This window comes from Schistocerca americana, chromosome 11 (genome assembly GCF_021461395.2).
Source record: "Schistocerca americana isolate TAMUIC-IGC-003095 chromosome 11, iqSchAmer2.1, whole genome shotgun sequence".
NCBI lineage: Eukaryota > Metazoa > Arthropoda > Insecta > Orthoptera > Acrididae > Schistocerca > Schistocerca americana.
In genome coordinates, this window is record NC_060129.1 from 184,670,752 (window position 1) to 184,694,852 (window position 24,101).

The following is a 24,101-nucleotide window of genomic DNA, read 5'->3' on the forward strand; positions in this document are numbered from 1 at the left end:
GTACGGCTTAACCAGGTGGTGTAGCAGTTATTTTTAAAACTGCAGAAACCACACATACGAGTAGACCTCGGTTTCGCACTGTAACGGTTTAATCTGTAAACACTTGTAGTCGTCGACATCTGCTGGGGTGTCGTCTGCGTGATACTCACGTATACCATGTTTAAAAATGTGCATAATACTGCTAAAGATAATACAACTACCCAGCTTAAGAAAAAGATCGAAAAGATGTTTTACAAATACGAGTAGATAATATTGAAAACATTTTAGAAGCCGAAAAAAAGATAGTGTTAGAGAGACAAGGAAACAAGAAACATTAAGTGCTGAACAGCTACACAATTTAATAGGATTTTTTCCTTCTTCTTCTTCCCTGAGTTGACCACGTTCTCCTTCGACGTCCAAGCTATCTCCATACCAGATTTTATCCAAATTAGTTCAGCGATTTATTCATGACAATGTAACACACAGAGTTACTTTCACATTTGTAATATTTTTATGGGTTGTACGTTCCCTGTACTGTACCAGTTACATCTACATCTACATCTACATCTATACTCCGCGAGCCACCTTACGGTGTGTGGCGGAGGGTACTTATTGTACCACTATCTGATCCCCCCTTCCCTGTTCCATTCACGAATTGTGCGTGGGAAGAACGACTGCTTGTAAGTCTCCGTATTTGCTCTAATTTCTCGGATCTTTTCGTTGTGATCATTACGCGAGATATATGTGGGCGGTAGTAATATGTTGCCCATCTCTTCCCGGAATGTGCTCTCTCGTAATTTCGATAATAAACCTCTCCGTATTGCGTACCGCCTTTCTTGAAGTGTCCGCCACTGGAGCTTGTTCAGCATCTCCGTAACGCTCTCGCGCTGACTAAATGTCCCCATGACGAATCGCGCTGCTTTTCGCTGGATCATGTCTATCTCTTCTATTAATCCAACCTGGTAAGGGTCCCATACTGATGAGCAATACTCAAGAATCGGACGAACAAGCGTTTTGTAAGCTACTTCTTTCGTCGATGAGTCACATTTTCTTAGAATTCTTCCTATGAATCTCAACCTGGCGCCTGCTTTTCCCACTATTTGTTTTATGTGATCATTCCACTTCAGATCGCTCCGGATAGTAACTCCTAAGTATTTTACGGTCGTTACCGCTTCCAATGATTTACCACCTATGGCATAATCGTACTGGAATGGATTTCTGCCCCTATGTATGCGCATTATATTACATTTATCTACGTTTAGGGAAAGCTGCCAGCTGTCGCACCATGCATTAATCCTCTGCAGGTCCTCCTGGAGTACGTACAAGTCTTCTGATGTTGCTACTTTCTTGTAGACAACCGTGTCATCTGCAAATAGCCTCACGGAGCTACCGATGTTGTCAACTAAGTCATTTATGTATATTGTAAACAATAAAGGTCCTATCACGCTTCCCTGCGGTACTCCCGAAATTACCTCTACATCTGCAGATTTTGAACCGTTAAGAATGACATGTTGTGTTCTTTCTTCTAGGAAATCCTGAATCCAATCACAAACCTGGTCCGATATTCCGTAAGCTCGTATTTTTTTCACTAAACGTAAGTGCGGAACCGTATCAAATGCCTTCCTGAAGTCCAGGAATACGGCATCAATCTGCTCGCCAGTGTCTACGGCACTGTGAATTTCTTGGGCAAATAGGGCGAGCTGAGTTGTCCACCACCGCGTTGGCGTACGACTGAGCACATGTGATCATTCCGATATGTTTACAAGTTGTGACACCCAGGCATTTCTACGAGATGAGTGATTCCTATGTGTGAAGTGCGCGATTTTATACTTCTGAACATTTAATGTAAGTTGCCATTCTTTGTGCCAGTTTGAAATCATATCGATTTTCAACATATGGTTAGATGTTTGTGCCGGTTCTTTCGGGTAGCACTTCATTATAGATAACTGCGTCATGTGAGGTTATTATCAATATTTTCCACTGCGTAATCAGTATTCAATACGAACATAAATTTCTCAAAGTACAATCTAACACAAAGAAGAAACGACGCACCACGAAGAAATTATCGGAATCGGTAGATGTGGTGGACAGATATAAACAAACAAGTGATGACAAGCGAAGAAAAAAAAAAATAGATAGTTTTTTCAAGAGAAAGAGCTTCACTAACTGAGCAAGTCAGTAACGTGCTGTACACCCCTGGTCCTCATGCTGGCAGTTATTCGGCTTAGCATTGACTGACAGAGTTGTTTAATGACCTGCTGAGGGACATCGTGTGAAATTCTGCTCAGCTGGCAAATTAGATCGCCAAAGCCGCGAGACGGTGGGAGGGCTCTTTCCACAATGCTCCTTACGTTCTTTATTGGGGAGAGATCCGGCGACATTGCTGCCCAAGGTAGAGTTTGGCAAGCAGGAATACGAGCAGTAGAAATCCTCGCCGTCTGCGGGAGAGCATTATCGTGCTGAAATATAAGCCCAGGATGGTCTGCCATGAAAGGCAAGAAAAGTGGGCGTAGGAAATCGTCGACGTACTACTGTGCAGTAAAGGCGGTGCACATGGCTGCCAAAGAGTTCCTGCTACGAAGAGAAAAGAAACGTCGCCCCAGACACTCCTGGGTGTCGCTCCACGCGGCGGGCGACATTCTGGTTGGTGTCCCGCCATTGTGCGGGACGACTGTAGACACGTCTTTGGTCTGAAAGCTCAGTGACTGGAGTAGAATCGTATTCACTGATGAATTCTGCTTCGAACTGAGCCCCGATGGCCAGTGGAGAGGTGTCTGGAGGCGCCCCAGACAGTGGTAAGGTAAGCCAAACAACTGCTTGCATAAGGCCAGAGGTTGATCAACGTGTTACAGACTTGCTCAACTTGTGAAGTTATGTTTTTTTTTTCAATAAATCATCCAATTTTTCTTAAACTACAATTACATGTTTGTCGGTCGATGTACATCACATCTACCAATTTCCGTCCCATTCGCATAATTCGTGGTGCGTCGTATTTATTTTGTAGTGTAGTTCACTATGATTACCTCTGCATCTGTCGAATTAGTCTCAGCCCTAGCTGCGTTATTGCAGCCTGAATGGAACCCCATCACGGTACTCTTTTTAGTAATTTTTGGTTTGATGACTACTCAAATTTATTTTAAGATAAGTAAATACCCTACCTGATATCCTGAGTCGTAGCCTTTGAGTTGACACATATATAAAGATTTAGTCTGTTCATGCATGTCCCATATATTTCAGATTCTTTGCTGGTTGACGTAAAGAAATTCACTATGTTCATAAACAGATTGATCTTTAGCCTTACTGTACAAACTATATGTCGATTACCCATTAGAAAATATTAATAGTCTTCTGACTGGTTTGATACAGCCCGCCACGAATTCCTGTGCTGTGCTAACTTCTTGATCTCAGAGTAGCACTTGCAACATATGTCGTCTATTATTTGCTGTCTTCCTATACAGTTTTTGCCTTCTACAGCTCTTCTAGTACAATGGAAGTCACTCGCTCATGCCTTAACAGATGTCCTACCATCCTGTTCCTTCTCCTTACCACTTTTTTCCCACATATTCCTTTCCGATTCAGCACAGAAGTTCCTCATTCCTCACCTTATCTGTCCACCTAATTTTCAACATTCGTCTGTAGCACCACATCTCAAATGCTTCAATTCTCTTATGTTCCTGTTTTCCCAAAGTCCATGTTTCACTACCATACAGCGCTATACTCCAGTCTTACATTCTCAGAAATTTCTTCCTCAAATTAAGGCCGATATTTGATATTGGGAGACTTCTATTGGCCAGGGATAACCTTTTTGCCATTACTAGTCTGCTTTTGATGTTCTCCTTGCTCCATCCGGCACTCGTTATTTTCCTGCCTAGGTAGAGGAATTCCTTAACTGCGTCTACTTCGTGACCATCAATCCTGATGTTAAGTTTCTCACTGTTCTCATTTCTACTACTTCTCATTACCTCCGTCTTTCTTCGATTTACTCTCAATCCATACTCTGTACTCATCACACCATTCCATTCAGCAGATCGTGTAATTCTTCTTCACATTCACACAGTATAGCAATGTCATCAGCGAATCGCATCATTGATATCCTTTCACCTTGAATTTTAATTCCACTCCTGAACCTTATTTCCATCATTGGTTCCTCGATGTACAGATTGAACAGTAGGGGTGCAAGACTACATCCTTGTCTTACACCCTTTTTAATACGAGCACTTCGTTTTTGGTCGTCCACTCTTATTATTCCTTTTTAGCTTTTGTACATATTGTATATGACCGGTGTCTCCCTATAGCTTACCCCTACTTTTCTCAGAATTTCGAACATCTTGCACCCTTTTCCACTGTCGAACGCTTTCTCCAGGTCGACAAATCCTGTGAACGTGTCTTGATTTATCTTCAGTATTGCTTCCACTATTAGCCGTAACTTCAGAATTGCCTCTCTCGTGTCTACACCTTTGCTAAAGCCAAACTGATCGCCATCTAGCGCATTCTCAATTTTCTTTTCCACTCATCTGTATATTATCCTTGTGAGCAAGTTGGATCCATGAGCTGTTAAGCTGATTGTGCGATAAATCTCGCTCCTGTCAGCTCTTGCCGTCTTCGGAACTGTGTGGGTGATGTTTTTCCGAAAGTCAGATGGTATGTCGCCAAACTGATACATTCTACACACGAACGTAAATAGTCGTTTTGTTGCTACTTCCCCCATCGATTTTAAAAATTCTGATGAGATATTATCTAGCCCTTCTGCCTTATTTGATCTTAAGTCCTGCAAAGCTCTTTTAAATTCCGACTCTAATACAGGGTCCGCTAACTCTTCTAAATCGACTCCAGTTTCTCCTTCTATCATATCAGACAATTCCTCCTCACAGAGACTTTCATTGTATTCTTTCCGCCTATCCGCTCTCTCCTCTGCCTTTAACAGTAGAATTCCCGTTGCACTCTTAATGTTACCACCCTTGCTTTTAACGTCACCGAAGATTGTTTTGACTTTCTTGTATGCTGAGTCAGTCCTGCCAACAATCATTTCTTCTTTGATCCTTCCACATTTTTCATGCAGCCATTTCGTCTTAGCTTCCCTGCACTTCTTATTTATTTCGATCCTCAGCGACTTGTATTTCTGTGTTCCTGAGTTTCTTAGAACATTTTTCTGTTTCCTTCTTTCATAGATCAATTGATATATTTTTTTCTGTTACCCTTGGTTTCTTCGCAGTTACCTTCTTTGTACCTGTGCTTTCCTTCATAACCTTTGTTATCGCCCTTTTTAGGGATGTCCATCCCTCTTCAACTGTACTGCCCACTGAGATATTCCTTGTTGCTGTATCTATATGCTTTCTACCCAACATGGAAGTTTGACGCTAGTTCCGCCACAGTTCGCTGCCCAGCCTACGATGTCCGACACCTGTAATGAGGGGTGGCTGCCCAACCTCTGCACGTGGTTTCGCTCTGGTTTCGCCACGTTCTGAAGACACTCACCACAGGACTCCTCTAACACCCGACAACACGTGCCGTTTCCGAAATGCTGGTGCTGTACCTCTGGGCCATCACAGGCTGCCCTCGGTCAGACCCAGATAGATCGCACGCCTTCCCCATTCTACACGTGGACAGCAGGCTCGTTCATACTACATGCACTGTGCATGTGTCTGACCACCAGGTGGCGCTGTTGTCGCCTGGACGGGGTTACATCGATAGCAGATCGGTGGTCACAATGTGTTGGCCGATCAGTATATGACGAAGTGCTACTGGAAAAATATCTGCAGGAGTATGAAGGCAGGCTGACAACACGCTTTAAATGTTGATAGATGTTTCGACACAGTATGTAGTAAATACTGGACAGTGATAAACAGATAATTTTAATACCCACTCACGTAGTGGATTCAGATCGCACGGAACAGGAGTATTTCGACTGGCTGTCTATACACGATAATATGGTGTCTATCAAAAATGGTTCAAATGGCTCTGAGCACTATGGGACTTAACATCTATGGTCATCAGTCCCCTAGAACTTAGAACTACTTAAACTTAACTAACCTAAGGACAGCACACAACACCCAGCCATCACGAGGCAGAGAAAATCCCTGACCCCGCCGGGAATCGAACCCGGGAACCCGGGCGTGGGAAGCGAGAACGCTACCGCACGACCACGAGATGCGGGCTGGTGTCTATCAGTTAGAATTCCAGCGTTACCCGAAATATCTCGTACTAGAGCAGTATCTAATGCGAGCACAGAGCGTGTTGTCCAAATCGAAAACGTAGCTATTGTTCAGTGATTTGACTGGCAATTTGGAGAATTCGAGCTGGCTAGGCAGATGTATGCAAACGCCGATGGGAAACTTTTCAGAACGACAGAGATGAGATACCGGTACGTCAGTGGGCGAGAGGTCTGTTCAAGGCTTCATGAGAAACACCGGACTGCAGCTGTGGCACCTGAACTGCCGCTCGCAGGAGCCCTAAGACTTGGCTCCTCAGTACACCGGCGGCCAGCGGGGGTGGGTGCTGCCGACTCCAGAGCTTCAGTCCGGCCTGCTCTGCAGACTTGCAGCCTTTGCCGTCGACATCCCGCCTGCCTTCCAACACGCTCTCACCTCCCGGAATGACACCCTCTTTACATCCCTCACCATGGCCTGTCTGCCCACATTTATACAGGAAAACAAAAATCCTCATCATTATAATGGACATATGAGGGGTGTTCAGTAAGTAACGCAACACTTTCTCTCTGCCAACAGCTATGTTTTATTCAGGGTACCAAGACACCATACTATTCCCCAGTTCTCTGGCTCCTAAACTGTATTTTTGAACACAACGTCGGTTCAGCACGACACCCTTACGCCGCCTCATTGGGAGGGCCTCATGGCACCACTCTACTGGGTGATGACGGAGCCAGCCTCCTGCTGCACCAATAATTTCCCCATCATCCACGCACTGCTTCCTGCAGTGGTTACCCTTCATTGGGCCAAACAGATGGCAATCGCAGTATGTGAGTTCCGTGATGTAGTATGCACGAGGAAGAACAGTCCCATGATGGTCTGTGAGCTCATCTCGGGTGTGTAGACTTGTCTAAGGCCTTACACAATCATGGATAAAAACGGTAGTTCAACTTGCCGCGAAACTGAAGTAGATGCTTCCAGTGAGCTAGTGTGGCCGGAGGTCATTGTTGGTAACCGGAATAAAATAATAACTGGATCCTTTTACCGACCTTCCTATTCAGATGATACAGTTGCTGAAAGGTACAAAGAAAACTTGAGTTTGATTTCAAACACCAACCCGACTCATACGATTATAGTTGGTGGTGACTTTAATTTAGCCTCGGTATGTTGGCGAAAATACATGTTTAATTCCGGAGGTACGCATAAAACATCATCCGAAATTGTGCTAAACGCATTCCCTGAAAACTATTTCGAGCAGTTACTAAACGGTTGTGAAAACACACCTGATCTCTTAGCAGCAAATAATCCGGAGTTAATAACGAGCATCAAAACCGATACACGGATTAGTGAAGACAGGGTTGTCGTAGCGAGACTGAATATTGTAACACCCAAATCTTCAAAAAATAAACGAAAACTATACTTATTCAAAAAAGTAGATAAAAATTAATTTGACGCCTACCTGACAGACAATATCCACTCATTCCAAATTAATAATACACTCCTGGAAATTGAAATAAGAACACCGTGAATTCATTGTCCCAGGAAGGGGAAACTTTATTGACACATTCCTGGGGTCAGATACATCACATGATCACACTGACAGAACCACAGGCACATAGACACAGGCAACAGAGCATGCACAATGTCGGCACTAGTACAGTGTATATCCACCTTTCGCAGCAATGCAGGCTGCTATTCTCCCATGGAGACGATCGTAGAGATGCTGGATGTAGTCCTGTGGAACGGCTTGCCATGCCATTTCCACCTGGCGCCTCAGTTGGACCAGCGTTCGTGCTGGACGTGCAGACCGCGTGAGACGACGCTTCATCCAGTCCCAAACATGCTCAATGGGGGACAGATCCGGAGATCTTGCTGGCCAGGGTAGTTGACTTACACCTTCTAGAGCACGTTGGGTGGCACGGGATACATGCGGACGTGCATTGTCCTGTTAGAACAGCAAGTTCCCTTGCCGGTCTAGGAATGGTAGAACGATGGGTTCGATGACGGTTTGGATGTACCGTGCACTATTCAGTGTCCCCTCGACGATCACCAGTGGTGTACGGCCAGTGTAGGAGATCGCTCCCCACACCATGATGCCGGGTGTTGGCCCTGTGTGCCTCGGTCGTATGCAGTCCTGATTGTGGCGCTCACCTGCACGGCGCCAAGCACGCATACGACCGTCATTGGCACCAAGGCAGAAGCGACTCTCATCGCTGAAGACGACACGTCTCCATTGGTCCCTCCATTCACGCCTGTCGCGACACCACTGGAGGCGGGCTGCACGATGTTGGGGCGTGAGCGGAAGACGGCCTAAAGGTGTGCGGGACCGTAGCCCAGCTTCATGGAGACGGTTGCGAATGGTCCTCGCCGATACCCCAGGAGCAACAGTGTCCCTAATTTGCTGGGAAGTGGCGGTGCGGTCCCCTACGGCACTGCGTAGGATCCTACGGTCTTGGCGTGCATCCGTGCGTCGCTGCGGTCCGGTCCCAGGTCGACGGGCACGTGCACCTTCCGCCGACCACTGGCGACAACATCGATGTACTGTGGAGAGCTCACGCCCCACGTGTTGAGCAATTCGGCGGTACGTCCACCCGGCCTCCCGCATGCCCACTATACGCCCTCGCTCAAAGTCCGTCAACTGCACATACGGTTCACGTCCACGCTGTCGCGGCATGCTACCAGTGTTAAAGACTGCGATGGAGCTCCGTATGCCACGGCAAACTGGCTGACACTGACGGTGGCGGTGCACAAATGCTGCGCAGCTAGCGCCATTCGACGGCCAACACCGCGGTTCCTGGTGTGTCCGCTGTGCCGTGCGTGTGATCATTGCTTATACAGCCCTCTCGCAGTGTCCGGAGCAAGTATGGTGGGTCTGACACACCGGTGTCAATGTGTTCTTTTTTCCATTTCCAGGAGTGTATAAGTGTAGACCAGATGTGTCTTGAATTCCAAGAAATAGAATCGGCAGCAACTGAGAGTTTTGTACCAAGTAAATTAACAAACGACGGAGCTGATCCTCTTTGGTACACAAAACAGGTGAGAACACTGTTGCAGAAACAACGAAACAAACATGCAAAATTTAAACAGACGCAAAATCCCCAAGATTGGCGATCTTTTACAGAACCTCCAAATTAAGCGCGGACTTCAATGCGAGATACTTGCAATAGTTTCCACAACGAAACCTTCTCTCGAAACCTGGCAGAAAATCCAAAGAGATTCTGGTCGTATGTGAATTATGTTGCCGGCCGGTGTGGCCGTGCGGTTCTAGGCGCGTCAGTCTGGAACCGTGACACCGCTACGGTCGCAGGTTCGAATCCTGCCTTGGGCATGGATGTGTGTGATGTCCTTAGGTTAGTTAGGTTTAAGTAGTTCTAAGTTCTAGGGGACTGATGACCTCAGCTGTTAAGTCCCATAGTGCTCAGAGCCATTTGAACCATTTTTTTTAATTATGTTAATGGCAAGAAACAATCAATGTGTGCTCTGCGTGATAGCAACGGAGATACTATCGAAGGCAGTGATGCCAAAGCAGAGCTACTAAACGTAGTCTTCCGAAATACCTTCACAAAAGAAGACGAAGTAAATATCGCTGAATTCGAATCAAGAACAGTTGCCAACATGAGTAACGTAGAAGTAAATATCCTCGGAGTAATAAAGCAACTTGAATCACTTAATAAAAGCAAGTCTTCTGGTCCAGGCTGTATACCAGTTTGGTTCCTTTCGGAGTATGCTGATGCATTAGCTCCCAGCTTAACAATCACATACAACCGTTTGCTCGACGAATGATCCGTACCCAAAGATTGCAAAGTTGCACAGGTCACACCAATGTTAAAGAAAGGTAGTAGGAGTAATCCACTAAATTACAGGCCCATATCGTTAACGTCGATATGGAGCAGGATTTTGGAACATATAGCTTATTGAGTTCGAACATTATGAATTACCTCGAAGAAAACGGCCTATTGACACACAGTCGACATGGACTTAGAAAAGATCGTTCTTGTGAAACACAATTAGATGTTTACTCGCCCGAAATGTTGAGTGCTATTGACAAGGTATTTCAGATTGATTCCGTATTTCTGGATTTCCGAAAGGCTTTTGACACTGTACCACATAAGCGGCTTGTAGTGAAATTGCGTGCCTATGGAATATCATCCCAGTTATGTAACTGGATTCATGATTTCATGTCAAAGAGGTAACAGTAATTGACGGAAAGTCATCGAGTAAAACAGAAGTGATTTCTGGCGTTCCCAAGGTAGTGTTATATCTATATAAACGATTTGGGAGACAATATGAGCAGCCGTCTTAGGTTGTTTGCAGATGTCGCTGTCGTTTATCGACTAATAAAGTCATCAGAAGATCAAGACAAATTGCAAAACGATTTAGAAAAGATATCTGAATGGTACGAAAATTAGTAGTTGACCCTAAATAACGAAAAGCGTGAGGTCACCCACGTGAGTACTGAAAGGAATCCGTTAAATTTCGGTTACGCGATAAATCAGTCAAATCTAAAGGCCGTAAATTCAACTAAATACCTAGGAATTACAATTACGAAGAACTTGAATTGTAAGAAACACATAGAAAATGTCGTGGGGGAAGTCCAAACAAAGACAGCGATTCGTTGGCAGGTCACAAAAGAAAATGTAACAGATCTTCTAAGGAGACTGCCTACACTACGCTTGTCCGTCCTCTTTTGGAATACTGCTGCGCGGTCTGGGATCCTTACCAGATAGAATTGGCGGAGTGCATCGAAGAAGTTGAAAAAAGGACAGCACGTTGTTTATTACCGCGAAATATGGGAAAGTGTTACTGAAATGGTACAGGATTTGGGCTGGACATCATTAAAAGAAAGTCGTTTTCCGTTCCGACGGAGTCTTCTCACGAAATTTCAGTCACCAACTTTCTCTTCCGAATGCGAAAATATTTTATTGAGACCGACCTACATAAGAAGAAACGGTCACCACGACAAAATAAGGGAAATCAGACCTCATACGGAAAGATATAGGTGTTCGTACTTTTCGCGCGCTACACGAGATTGGAATAATAGAGAATTGTGTAGGTGCTTCGATGACCCCTCTGCCAGGCACTTAAATGTGATCTGCAGAGTATCCATGTAGATGCAGATGTAAAATTCAGTTTACATTTTTGTGACAGCAAATATGCAGAAGTCGTTTCTTCAGTTCTCTGAATGTAGCGCAGAACGCTTCAGATTTGACCTTCGCACCATGAGGGAGAAGATCGAACAGAATAACCCCTTCACCCCTTCAGACTCCGACAAGACGGACACCATTACTTTACCAACTGACGGTACAGCTTTCAGTTTTTTCTTCAGAAGTGGAGTTGTGTGGCGCCACTCCATGGATTGCCGTTTTTTTTCGTTTCGAAGTGATGAATCGAAGTTTCATAGCATGTGGCGATGTCCAACAAAAAGTTGTAACTATCAGTCACGTAATGTGCAAGCATTTCCGCACAGACGGTCCTTGCATGAAGTTAAAATCTTCTGGGCTATTAGCCCGCTTCATATCTCCTCTAAAATAATCGACGTTTCGACCTTTCTGCTGGGATCATCTTCAGGATCTTCCCGTGTCCACTGCTGCTAGAACACTCTTTCTGTTAGGCGACGAGGAACCCAGCGGGCGCACACCTTTGAGTAGTTCACCTGGTGGACGAGTGTGTCAGCGCTAACAACACGGACGTCCAATTCTGCAGCGAGATGTCTGAGTGTGATCCGTCCATCATCTGGAATGAGAGTGTCCGCACGTTTCAACATTGCAGAAGTCACAGCTCTGTGTAGATCGGAAGGTTTTGTGCGACCTTGTTGCGATGACGTCAGATGCCTCGCTCAACGACTCACCGTGCTTTCGTTCACTGCCACGTCACCGTAGACATTCTGCCCGCGCCTGTGTCTGCGACGCTCTGGTGTTCCGCCAATAGAAATGAGAAATTCTGTCTGCTTGGAACGCACCTCTGTTAGAGACGCCATTTTAAAGGCTACGTATTGTCCCCCACCAGCTATCGGAGCTCCATGAGACAATCGGCGGGAATGTTCCAATATGTAGCATACAAAACTCCGTATTTTTTCAATCAAAATTTTCCGAGAAAAATTGTGTTGCATTACTTATTGAACGCCCCTAGTGTAGTGGTTTTAATTTCTGTGATGCGCCTCTGAGCTGCTTACGTTAAATATCTCCTCAGGTATATTTACCTGACGATCTGCCGCCATTCCTTGTTTTTTACTCGTGTAAGAGAATCAGAGTGTTACAGTGTTTTTCCACCTACACTTACACAGTTGACAGTAAGCTAATAAGATAGCTGATTACTCAACAGTCTTCGGATCGGTTAAAACAATAATCCAGCAGGATCTGCCTTTATATGCGGTAGTGTGGCTCACAGATGAGTACACGCCGGAAATGAAGCAGCAGTCAGAGCACTGAATGGCAGCAAGTGGACCCACAGTAAATAAAAAACAGAAAAAAATTATATTCAGCTGCCTAAAAATTTATGGTCAGATTATTCTACCACGCAAAAGACATTATCCCCGCTAGTTGGGCTACGAAGGATACGAGAATATTTTAAAAGGGCGACTCAAGTACTCTTTAGAAAAGCACCAACAAAGAGGAATAAGAGCCCTAGACTGCAACGCTAACAAATACAGGAGAAGATTCAGTGCCTCTGGAAGCAAACAACGCTGAGCCCGTGAGAAGCGACCTCGGAGCCATCCGATAAAGCTTATCTCGGTTGAGAGATAATCTCGCGAGAGAACATTTAAGCTGTTTCGTACCTGCTCCGTGTTACTGTTCGTTGTGGTGATCCTCGCAGTCAGTAGCACTGCCGTGAAGTAAACTCACGAAGCGAGGCCCCTGATAGGCAGCTATCATCAACAGCCGAAACATCGGGATGCCATCATAGTGTGTACTTTGCAGATAATCAGTGCGAGCTTTACAGTAATGTTCATGAGATATTAGTAAACTTGTAAATGCAGAAAGCTTCGAGGTCCTAATCGACACACAGATCTTGGCTGCATTGTGTCCAAGAGCCAGCGAATCCACTTCGCACGCAGCACAGCCCACTGAGTAGTTTTGGTACGACTGCGTGGCCTCTCGTCTCATCACTGTCCTCGTCATCTGTTTGGAGAAGGCTGGAAGTTTACTGGATCGGAGTAGCGTCGCAGTGGCTGAAAGACATTGGCTGACATTTTTTACAACATAATTAATCATTAATACTTGTAAGTAAGTAATTCCCGACGTTGCCCAAGATGTTTAATATCTGTCAAGAAATTGATTGGCCCTGTGACTTGTTGATACCCACAGCGAAAGCAACCGCGTTTGGGAAACAGCAATCAACTTTTTTTCTTCCTTACTGTTGCTTCCCCCTCCTCCCCCCCCCCCCCCTGCCCCCACCACCCGCCAACGTATGGGCTTTGGTTGGATCGTCAGGGGATACTATTTGCCGTGCTTCAGTCACATGAGAGGAAAAATTTTAGAAAAGTATTAAAAAAGCTGGACATGTCAGTTGCCAAAAAAATTTACGTTTTGTACAATAAAAGACAGATCGACACTTATGCAAGTCAAAATACAAGAAGTTGATTTAGTAATTAATTAAATTACAGATACAGATGAATGGAAAATGAGAGTCGCATACGAACATACAGGGTGAGTCACCAACTATTGCCACCAAGAGTAACTCCGAAAGTATGATAGGAGCTTAAAAGTTTGTGGGAGAAATGTTGCATGGGACAACGGTGGTCCTAATATGACGTTGGTTGTTTGTTACTAGGTGGTGTTGTGTCAGAGATATAAAGGTCAAATTCGTTTTCTTAAGTGGCATGCTATAGTTGTTACTTATTAGCTGACAGCGGCTATCGAGACGAATCGAATGACGTGTAACAGTAAGGTCTTTGAAGATCAACGAAGGTCAAAAACGCGGAATGAACGTCCATGTACAGAAGGTGTTCGAACTGATGACCATTGGTATCAAGTCAGTGGTGCAATCTTCTTATCATGGATTGAGTGGTATTCCTTCTCACTTCGGCACTTATCGAACCACATGGTCTGACAATTCTCTCTCGCATATGTTCAGGTGTAGTAGGAACGTCTTTATAAACAATGTCCTTTATGAATCCCCACAAGAAAAACTCCAGATGGGTCGAGTCTGGCGAACGAGCCGGCCGCGACTCGTCTCCTCCGCGTCCAATCCAACCATCTGGGAATTGTCTCTGCAACTCGTTTCTGGCCGTCAGCGAAAAATGTGTCGGACACGCAAAGTGTCGATACCACATTCTGTTCCTTGTTCCTAAAAGTATTTCTTCCAGTAACAGACCTAATGTTTCTTACCGTAACGTGGTGTAGTTCCTAACATTAGGATTTCATTCGATGAAATAGGGGCCTGTAATTCTGTCCAGAATCCCACACCGCACAGTCACCGACCACGGTTTTTGGTGTGCAACTTGCCGCAGCCAACATGGATTTTCATGTTGCCTAATAATGTATGTTATGCCAATTAATCAATTTGCGCATACAATTCTTCATTTAAGGAAGAGAACCACATTTGTAACTTTTTTATACCATAAGATGGCATGTTCTTGTATATGTGTATAATCAGTTTAAATGAAACTTTCCATGTGACTTGATTATTTAATATTAAGCTAAGAGTAAAGATAGCTCAAGATAGCTTTAGCGCCCCTCTTTGAGGTTTTCCTGTATCCGCCACTGCTCGTGTGTAGGTAAGTATACAAGTTTCTGAAAAGAGCCACAGGTCGCAGTTAGTACTATTTATCCACCGGTTTCGCTCTCCAAATGACAATACCAGCTCTTGCTAAAAATATATGTAGCCTACGTCCTCCCAAACGTTGACTATGGGATCATGTAGAAATTTGAAGTAAATCGGCGAAGAACTTTTAGAGATATTTCGTAAAAACCTTTCCTCTATATATACCCCATACACATATATTTAAAGGCAGATTACGAAATATTATGCAGACAGTGACAATTCTCTTCCGTTGAAGGTAAAGTGTGCAACATTTGATGAAGATTGGAATAATACTTGTAACCTCCCCACAAAATTAATTTAAATTATAAGCAACCATGAACCAAGTGTAATCTCCCCACAGAAATAATGAAAAATGAACCATGTGTAAACTCCCCATAAAATAATAATTAAATGATGAACCAACTGTAACCTCTGAACAAAATTAGCTCCCATTTATAGTCTCCGTGCAGAAATGCATTCGCATTTAATGTAACCACAAAATTCAATTCCTAAACACCGAAATAATAAAAAAAAAAAATCAGTAACCTGGTAAATTTTATGACGACAGCAGAGTTGCGCTTCGCCCCTGTATTCTGAATTTAAAAAAAAGGAAAAAATTCTTACCTTAATAAAAACTGCGAATATATATCTGCCTTATACGGAGATTTTTTGGCACAGCTTCGTGCAATGCTGGCGTATATTTTTTTCTGATTCTTGGAACGAATGATCATGGAATGGAAATTTTCTTTAAATTGAAATCAATGCTTTTCTTTTAAAAAAAAAAAAACTTTATATTATAAAATTATTATTGGGGCATTTTTTAAATAAATTAATGGCAGTTAATATACATTACTAGATATGCGCAAGGCTGCTTCTTTACCTTCTACAATAATACTGATCCTCCAGTGTCCCGACCAGTGCAACTGCCGACACGCGCAGGCACGCGCCGACTCGTGTCGACTACAGCTTACTAGCACGGACTGAAGACTACTGAAGACTAGCACGGACTGACGACTACTACTCGGACTGACTACTACTGCCGACAGACGCCGACTCGCGACAAGCAACAACTAACTACATACTACTCTCTGGTCAGAGACTCTGCCATGCCTCGCCCATCGCCGGCAACGCATACGTCTTACATACTGTAGATTTGTATGAATTACAATGAAACGAACACTATACACCGTGTATCATAATTAATAGTGTAAACGCATACAGTTGAAAGTACACGATACTAGAAGCAAAAAGGTCTGAGGAAACATAGGGTCGATAATGGATACCTTAAGAACTACGAGCAGTTTTTCATCTTCGATACTGTCAAGCAAATTTCTTCTACTGCAAGCTCTTTGCTTTCCACATTTTGGGAAGTAGTAGTATGGACCAAAACAAGAAAAAATTTCCAGTAAACATTTGCTCTAAAATGCACACATTAAGAGCTATGAGCACGTGCTCCTCTTCGCTACATGGAAACACAACTCTTCTAATGAAGAATTGCTTACAACCTCTCAGGTTTGCATTTTATAGTGAATGTTACTGGACATACTTCCCAAAATGTGGAAAGCAAAGAGCCTGCAGTAGGTGAGATCTGCTTCACAGTATCGAAGATGAAGAATTGCTCGTAGCTCTTAAGGTATGCATTTACGACGCTATGTTTACTGAGACTTTTTTGCTTCTAGTTTCGTGTACTTTGAACTACATGCGTTTACGCCATTAATTATGATCCACGCTATATGTGTGTGTATAGATTATTATAACTATGATGTTTGGCGTCCCTTCTCTGGGTGATCCGCGATCTACATGACTGTATGCAGGCAGGAGGTCTTCTCAAGTACCGCTCCACCCCTCAACTACGGCCTGCTGTAAGCACCACGCAGTCTGGCTCGCCATGTCAGCTAAGCACGTTCACCGGCCATTGCAAAACACTGGTAGCTCTACAAACCACTGCTCGAAATAACAGAGGGCACTGGAAAACTAATACAGCTGTTGGAAACGACTGTAGCTGTTCATGCTCAGGTGTTATGTGTGGGTTTCACGGAGAAAACATTAGCGATAATCTGCTTCGCGCCGCCTGGTTGTTCTTTGTCTGTACGAACGTTCTGCCATTCAGACTGCCGATGCCGCCTGAGAATGCTCGTATTGTCGGCATTAGGAGGCGCTTCACTGAATCGCTGATGAAACCTGCTCAGTACTGTCATGACAGACAGATCAATTGTAACACGCAGAATGCCGTTCTCCATTTTCGCTTATGACACGGAAATTTACATTTGTCTATCACTGCGCATGCACCGAATTCCGAATCCTTGCCCCTGCAAAAAAATCGCTATCTTCAACTACTTTCTGCAATTTCTTTCGTTCTGATTGATCTACACGGGTTATTTGCAGACTTTCCCAAAAATACTTCAAGACATCGTCTCGCCTGAAAAACAGATTAGACAAAGTCCATAGATCTGTAGGCTTGAAACTGAGGTGTCGGTTTCCTCTAAAAAACTCAGTCCTAATAAACGTAGTCCTTCAAAGGAAGCTTGAGTCTCATTTCAAACAGGCACCCCATATGTTCAATTATAGGTGAAGGTGACTTCGATCTACCCTCGATACGTTGGAAAAAAATATATGTTTACAGTCGGTGGCATGCAAGAAACTTATTTCGAAATACCACTGAATGCTTTCTTAGAAAACTATTTCGAACTGTTAGTTCAGGAGCGCACTCGAAGTGTTAATGGTTTAGAAACTATATTTTAACTCTTAGCAACAAATAAAGGTGAACCAATAGAGAGCACAATAGCGGATACACAGATTAGTGACTACAAGGCTGTTGTAGCGAGACTGAATACCGTAACACCTAAACCCACCAAAAATATGCCATGTTATCAGAAGTATCTGGACACTTGGCTGAAAACGACTTACAAGTTCGTGGTAATGCTGGAATCCATCCTTAGCCTTGATGACAGCTTCCACTCTCGCAGGCGTACGTTCAGTCAGGTGCTGAAAGGTTTCTTGGGGAGTGGCAGCCTATTCTTCACGGAGTGCTGCATTAAGGAAAGGTATCGATGTCAGTCGGTGAGGCTGGGCAAGAAGTCGGTGTTCCAAAACATCCCAAAGGTATTCTGTAGGATTCAGGATACGACTCTGTGCAGCCCAGTCCATTGCAAGGATGTTATTGTCGTGTAGCCACTCCGCCACAGGCCGTGCATTATGAACAGGTGCTCGCTCGTGTTTTAAGCATAAATCGCCATCCCCGAACTGCTCTTCAACATTGGGAAGTACAAAGACGTTTAAAGCCGGCCGGAGGGGCCGAGCGGTTCTAGGCGCTACAGTCTGGAACCGCGCGACGGCTACGGTCGCAGGTTCGAATCCTGCCTCGGGCGTGGATGTGTGTGATAGCCTTAGGATAGTTAGGTTTAAGTAGTTCTAAGTACTAGGGGACTGATGACCTCAGAAGTTAAGTCCAGTAGTGCTCAGAGCCATTTGAACCATTTTTGAAGATGCTTAAAACATGAGTGTTGGCGTGTGCTGTGACAGTGCCACGCAAAACAACAAGGAGTGCAAGCCCCCTTCATGAATAACACGACCACACAATAACACCACCGCCTCCGAATTTTACTGTTGGCACTACACATGCTGGCAGATGACGTTCACCGGGCGTTCGCCATACCCACACCCTGCCATCGGATCGCCACATTGTGTACCGTGATTCGTTACTCCACACAACGTTTTCCCACTGTTCAATCGTCCAATGTTTACGCTCCTTACACCAAGCGACGCGTCATTTGGTATTTACCGGCGTGATGTGTGTCTTATGGGCTGCCGCTCGAGCACGAACTCCAAGTTTTCGCACCTCCCGCCGAACTGCCACAGTACCTGCAGTGGATCCTGATGCAGTTTGGAATTCCTGTGTGATGGTTGGATAGATGTCTGGCCATTACACGTTACGACGCTCTTCAACTGTCAGCGGTGTCTGTCAGTCAACAGACGAGGTCGGCCTGAACGCTTGTGTGCTGTGCGTGCCCCTTCACGTTTCCACTTTACTGTCGCATCGGAAACAGTGGACCTAGGGACGTTTAGGAGTGTGGAAATGTCGCGTACAGACGTATTACAGAAATGACACCCAATCACCTGACCACGTTTGAAGTCCGTGAGTTCCGCAGAGCGCCCCATTCTGCTCTCTCACGATGTCTAATGACTACTGAGGTCGCTGATATGGAGTACCTGGCAGTAGGTGGCAGCACAATGCATCAAATATGAAACACGTACGTTTTTAGGGATGTCCGGATACTTTTGAGCACATAGTGTACATGCAAAATACATCTACTTTAACAAGGAGATAAAAGTCCGCTTCACGCAATCTCCACTCTTTTCGACCGCAATATGTAAATACAGACAAGATGGGGTTTGAATGCTAGGAAATGGCATCGACCGCAGTTGAGAGATACGTATCAAACAGATTCCCCACGATACACAAAACATATCAGAACGGTGTTGCAGAAGCAACAGAAAAAATCACGCAAATTTTTAAACGAAGGAAAGAACAACTAGATCATCAAAGTTTTACAGAAGGGAACTTCGATGGGACATGTCTTGAATAGTTTTCTCAAAAAGAAAACTAAGAGATACCGATCATACGTAAAGTACAGCAGCAGCAAGACACAATCAATACCTTCACTGCGCGTTAACAGTGGTGATGTTAGTGATGACAGTGCCAGTAAATGAGAGTTACTAAACATCGTTTTCCGACATTCGTTCACCGAAGAAGTCGAGGTAAATATTCCAGATTTCGAATAAAGAACAACTGTCAACATGAGTAACTTAGAAGTAGTTGTCCTCGCTGTAGCGAAGCAGCTCAAATCTTTTAATAAAGGGAACTCTTCCAATCCCGACTGTATACCAGTCAGGTTCCTTCCAGGCTACGCTGATGCAACAGCTCCGTACTTAGAAGTCGCGTAGAACCGCCCGCTTCACGGAAGATCCGTACTCGAAGACTGGAAACTTGCACGAGTCACACCAGTACTAAGAACGGAAGCAGGAGTAATCCTGTGCATTGCAGATCCACATTAGTAACGACGATTTGCGGAATGATTTTGAAGATGCACTGTGTTCGAACATTATGAATCACCTGGAAGAAGAGGATCTATCAAGAGATAACCAGCACGTATTCAGTAAATATCGTTCTCGTGAAAAAACAACACGCTCTTTATTCTCACGAAGTACTAATTGGTATCGAAAGGCGATGTCAAATTGATTTAATATTTTTATGTTTTCAGAAGACTTTTGACACTGTTCCTCACAGGCGGAATGTTATCAAATTACGTGTGTCTCAGTTGTGCGAGTGGATTCGTGATTTCATGTCGGAAAGGTCATAGTTCGTAGTAATCGACGAAAACTCTTCGAGTAATTCCAAAGGAATATTTATAGGACCTCTGTTGTTCCTCATCTACATGAATCATTTAGGAGACAATCTGAACAGTCCACAGATATTTTTTTCATCTGCATCTACATCTACACGGGTAAATCACATTTAAGAGCTTGGCTGAAGGTTCATCGAACCACTTTCACAATAATTCTCTATTATTCCAATCTCGTACAGCGCGGAGGAAACGCACACCTATATCTTTCAGTGCGAACTCTGATTTCCCTTATTTTATTATGGTTTTCGTAGATCAGCGTAAGCAAAATATTTTCACATTCGGAGGAGAAAGTTGCTGATTGAAATCTCGTGAGATGGTTCCGTAGCAACGAAAAACGCCTTTGTTTTAATGATTTCCAGCCCAAATCCTGTATCACTTCAGTGACACTCTCTCCCATATTTCGCAATTATACAGAACGTGCTGCCCTTCTTTGAACTTTTTTTATGTACTCTGTCAATCCTATCTGGTCCTTAGATCCCACACCGTGCAGCAGTATCCTAAAAGACGACGGACAAACGTAGTGTAGGCAGTCTTTTGAGTAGACCTGTTATATGTTCTAAGTGTTTTGCCAATGAAACGCAGTCTTCGGTTAGCCTTCCTCACAACATTTTCTGTGTGTTCCTTCCAATTTAAAATGTTGGTTATTCTCATTCCTGGCTATATAGTTAAACTTAACGGTGCTTAGATTTGACTGATTTATCGTGTAACCGAAGTTTAACGAATTCCTTTTAGCACTCATGTGGATGACCTCACACTTTTCATTATTTAGCGACAATTACCAATTTTCCCACTATACAGATATTTTTTCTAAATCGTTTTACAATTCGTTTGGATCCTCTGATAACCTCATTAGTCGATAAACATCATCTGCAAGGCGGCTGCTCAGACTGTGGCTCTGAGCACTATGCGACTTAGCTTCTGAGGTCATCAGTCGCCTAGAACTTAGAACTAATTAAACTTAACTAACCTAAGGACATCACACACATCCATGCACGAGGCAGGATTCGAACCTGCGACCGTAGCGGTCACGCGATTCCAGACTGAAGCGCCTAGAACCGCACGGCCACACCGGCCGGCGCTAAGACTGTCTCCCAAATAATTTACGTGTATGAGGAACAACAAAGGTCCGATAACACTACCTTGGGGAACGCTAGAAATCACTTCATTATACTCGATGACTTTCCGTCAGTTACTACGAATTGCGACCTCTCTGACAGGAAATCACGAATCCAGTCGCATAATTGAAACGATATTCCGTCAGCACGCTATTTCACTACAAGCCACTTGCTGCTGATGCTGTAATTTACTATTGTTGTAAAGTCATCAGATGATCACAAACAATTGCAAAGTGATTTAGACAAGATATTTGTATGATTTCAAAAGTGGCAACTGACTCTAAATAATGGAAAGTGTGAAGTCATTAACATGAGTAGTAAAATATATCCGCGAAATTTCAGTAACACGATAAATTAAAGAAATCTAATTGAGTTAAACAATTAGAGATTAGTATTACGAGTAAATTAAACTGGAAATGTCACATAGGTAATGTGTGTGGGAAGGCTAACCAAAGGCGTCGATTTACTGGCAGAAGATTATAAAACTGCAACAGGCCTACTAGAGAGACTGCCTACACTACACTTGTCCGCCCTGTTCCGGAATATTGCTGTATTGAGTGGGATTCTTACCAGGTAGGATTGACGGACATCGTAAATGTCCAAAGAAGGGCACTCGTTCTGTATTACCATGAAATAGGGGAGAGTGTGCCACGGATATAATAGCCGGCCGGGGTGGCCGAGCGGTTCTAGGCGCTACAGTCCGGAACCGCGCGACCGCTACGGTCGCAGGTTCGAATCCTGCCTCGGGCATGGATGTGTGTGATGTCCTTAGGTTAGTTAGGTTTAAGTAGTTCTAAGTTCTAGGGGACTGATGACCTCAGAAGTTAAGTCCCATAGTGCTCAGAGCCATTTGAACCATTTGAACTGATATAATACAGGAATTGGGGTGGTTGTCATGAAAAAAAAAGACGTTTCACGTTAAGGCAGGTTCTTCTCACGAAACTGCAGTCACCAGCTTTCTCCTCAGAGTGTAGGAATATCTTTTTTGGCGCCCACCTACACAGAGAAGACGAATTGAAATCAGGGTTCTCATGGAAAGATTTAAATGTTCATTTCTCCCGGAAGCTGTTCGAGAGTGGAACACTAGCCACGTAACTTGAAGGTACAATGTAGTTCGATGAACTGCTTCAATGTGAATTGCAGAGTGATCATACAGATGTAGACGTATGATGTACTCCTTCGCTGGTGGGCTGCGAACGTTTGACAGCACTACGTGTAAGTCAAACAGCCTGTTTGCAGATAATAACTGTGTACTGCGTAACGTCGAGTGAATCGACGCTGTACGATGATGTACTCACCGAGGTCTTGGCAGTACGTCTCCCACATCAGTCCATCGCCGTAACTCATTTCGTCGGTGACGTTGGCGACGTGGTTACAGACACAGTCGAGCACCGAGGAGTTATTTGCTGCCAGCAAAACCAGCAGCGACGTAGCTACGCCCGCTGCGTCCATTGTCAGCTACTCACGCTGAGGTGGGAACGAACACACGCGGTGCGTACCGCAGGGAGCACTGACTGAGTGTGCGCTACGTGCAGCGGAAGTGTTTCCGCAGGAAGGTTAAACCGCAGGAAGCGTGACGTCTCCCACCCGTGACTCGCTCATTTTTCCCTTTACTTTACCAGTCATCAACTGCGGACACGCATTCGTCACAAAAGAGTATTTGTTTCACAAATACGCCTGCAACGTGGACTTAGGACGACATCGAGTTACACTAAGAGACTTGTAGCAGATGTCCAGGCGTACTGGTTTACTATTCCGACACAAAAATCTCATGACGTGCCAGTCTTTAATAATGAATTGGGAACTGATGCACAGTCAAGTGCCAAAGAAACTGGTACACCTGCCTAACATCATGTAAGGCACCAGCGAACACGCAGAAGCGCCGCAACACGACGTGGCATGCACTCGACTAATGTCTAAAGCAGTGCTGGAAGGAATGAAGACCATAAATCCGCAAGAGGGAGTGGAGATATCTTCTGGATAGCAGGTTGCAACACATACCAGATGTGCTCAGTGATGTTCATGTCTGGGGAGTTAGGTGGCCAGCGGAGGTGTTTAAACCCATAAATGTGTTTCCGAAGCCACTCTGTACTAATTCTCGACGTTTGGGACGTCGCATTGTCCTGCTGGAATTGCCAGAGTCCGTCCGAATGCAAAGTGGACATGAATGGATGCAGGTCATCAGGCAAGGTGCTTACCTACGTGTCACCCGTCAGAGTCGTATATAGACGTATCAGAGGTCCCATATCACTCCAAGTACACATGCACCACATCCTTACAGAGCCTCCACCAGCTTGACCCCTCGCTACTGACATGCAGGGATTTATGATGTTGTCTCCATACCTGTACACATCCATCCGTCGCTAGAACTTGAAACGACACTCGTCCGACCAGGTAACATGTTTCCAGCCATCAACAGCCCAACGTCGGTGTTGACGGACCCTGACAAGGCGTAAAGCTTTGTGTTGTGCCGTCATCAAGGGTAGACGAGTAGGCCTTTGGTTCCAAAAGACCATATCGATCATGTTTTGTTGAATGGTTCGCACACCGATACTTGTTGATGGTGCAGCATTGAAATCTTCAGCAATTTGCATAAGTGCTGTACTTCTGTCACGTTAAACTGTTTTCTTCAACCGTCGTTGGTACCGTTCTTGCAGGATGTTTTTCCGGCCGCAGCGATGTCAGAGATTTGATCTTTTACCCGATTCCTGATA

At 44.5% G+C, this 24,101-nt stretch overlaps 1 protein-coding gene across 1 annotated transcript in view; it reads right to left on the reverse strand.

The window, feature by feature from the left end:
- LOC124553527 overlaps window positions 1–22,839 on the reverse strand; it is a 119,354-nt gene extending 96,515 nt beyond the window's left edge. Inside the window, exon 1 of the mRNA XM_047127376.1 lies at window positions 22,686–22,839. Coding sequence (XP_046983332.1) covers window positions 22,686–22,839 — 154 coding nt within the window. The remainder of the gene's footprint in view (window positions 1–22,685) is intronic.
- Between the last annotated feature and the right edge of the window lie 1,262 nt (window positions 22,840–24,101).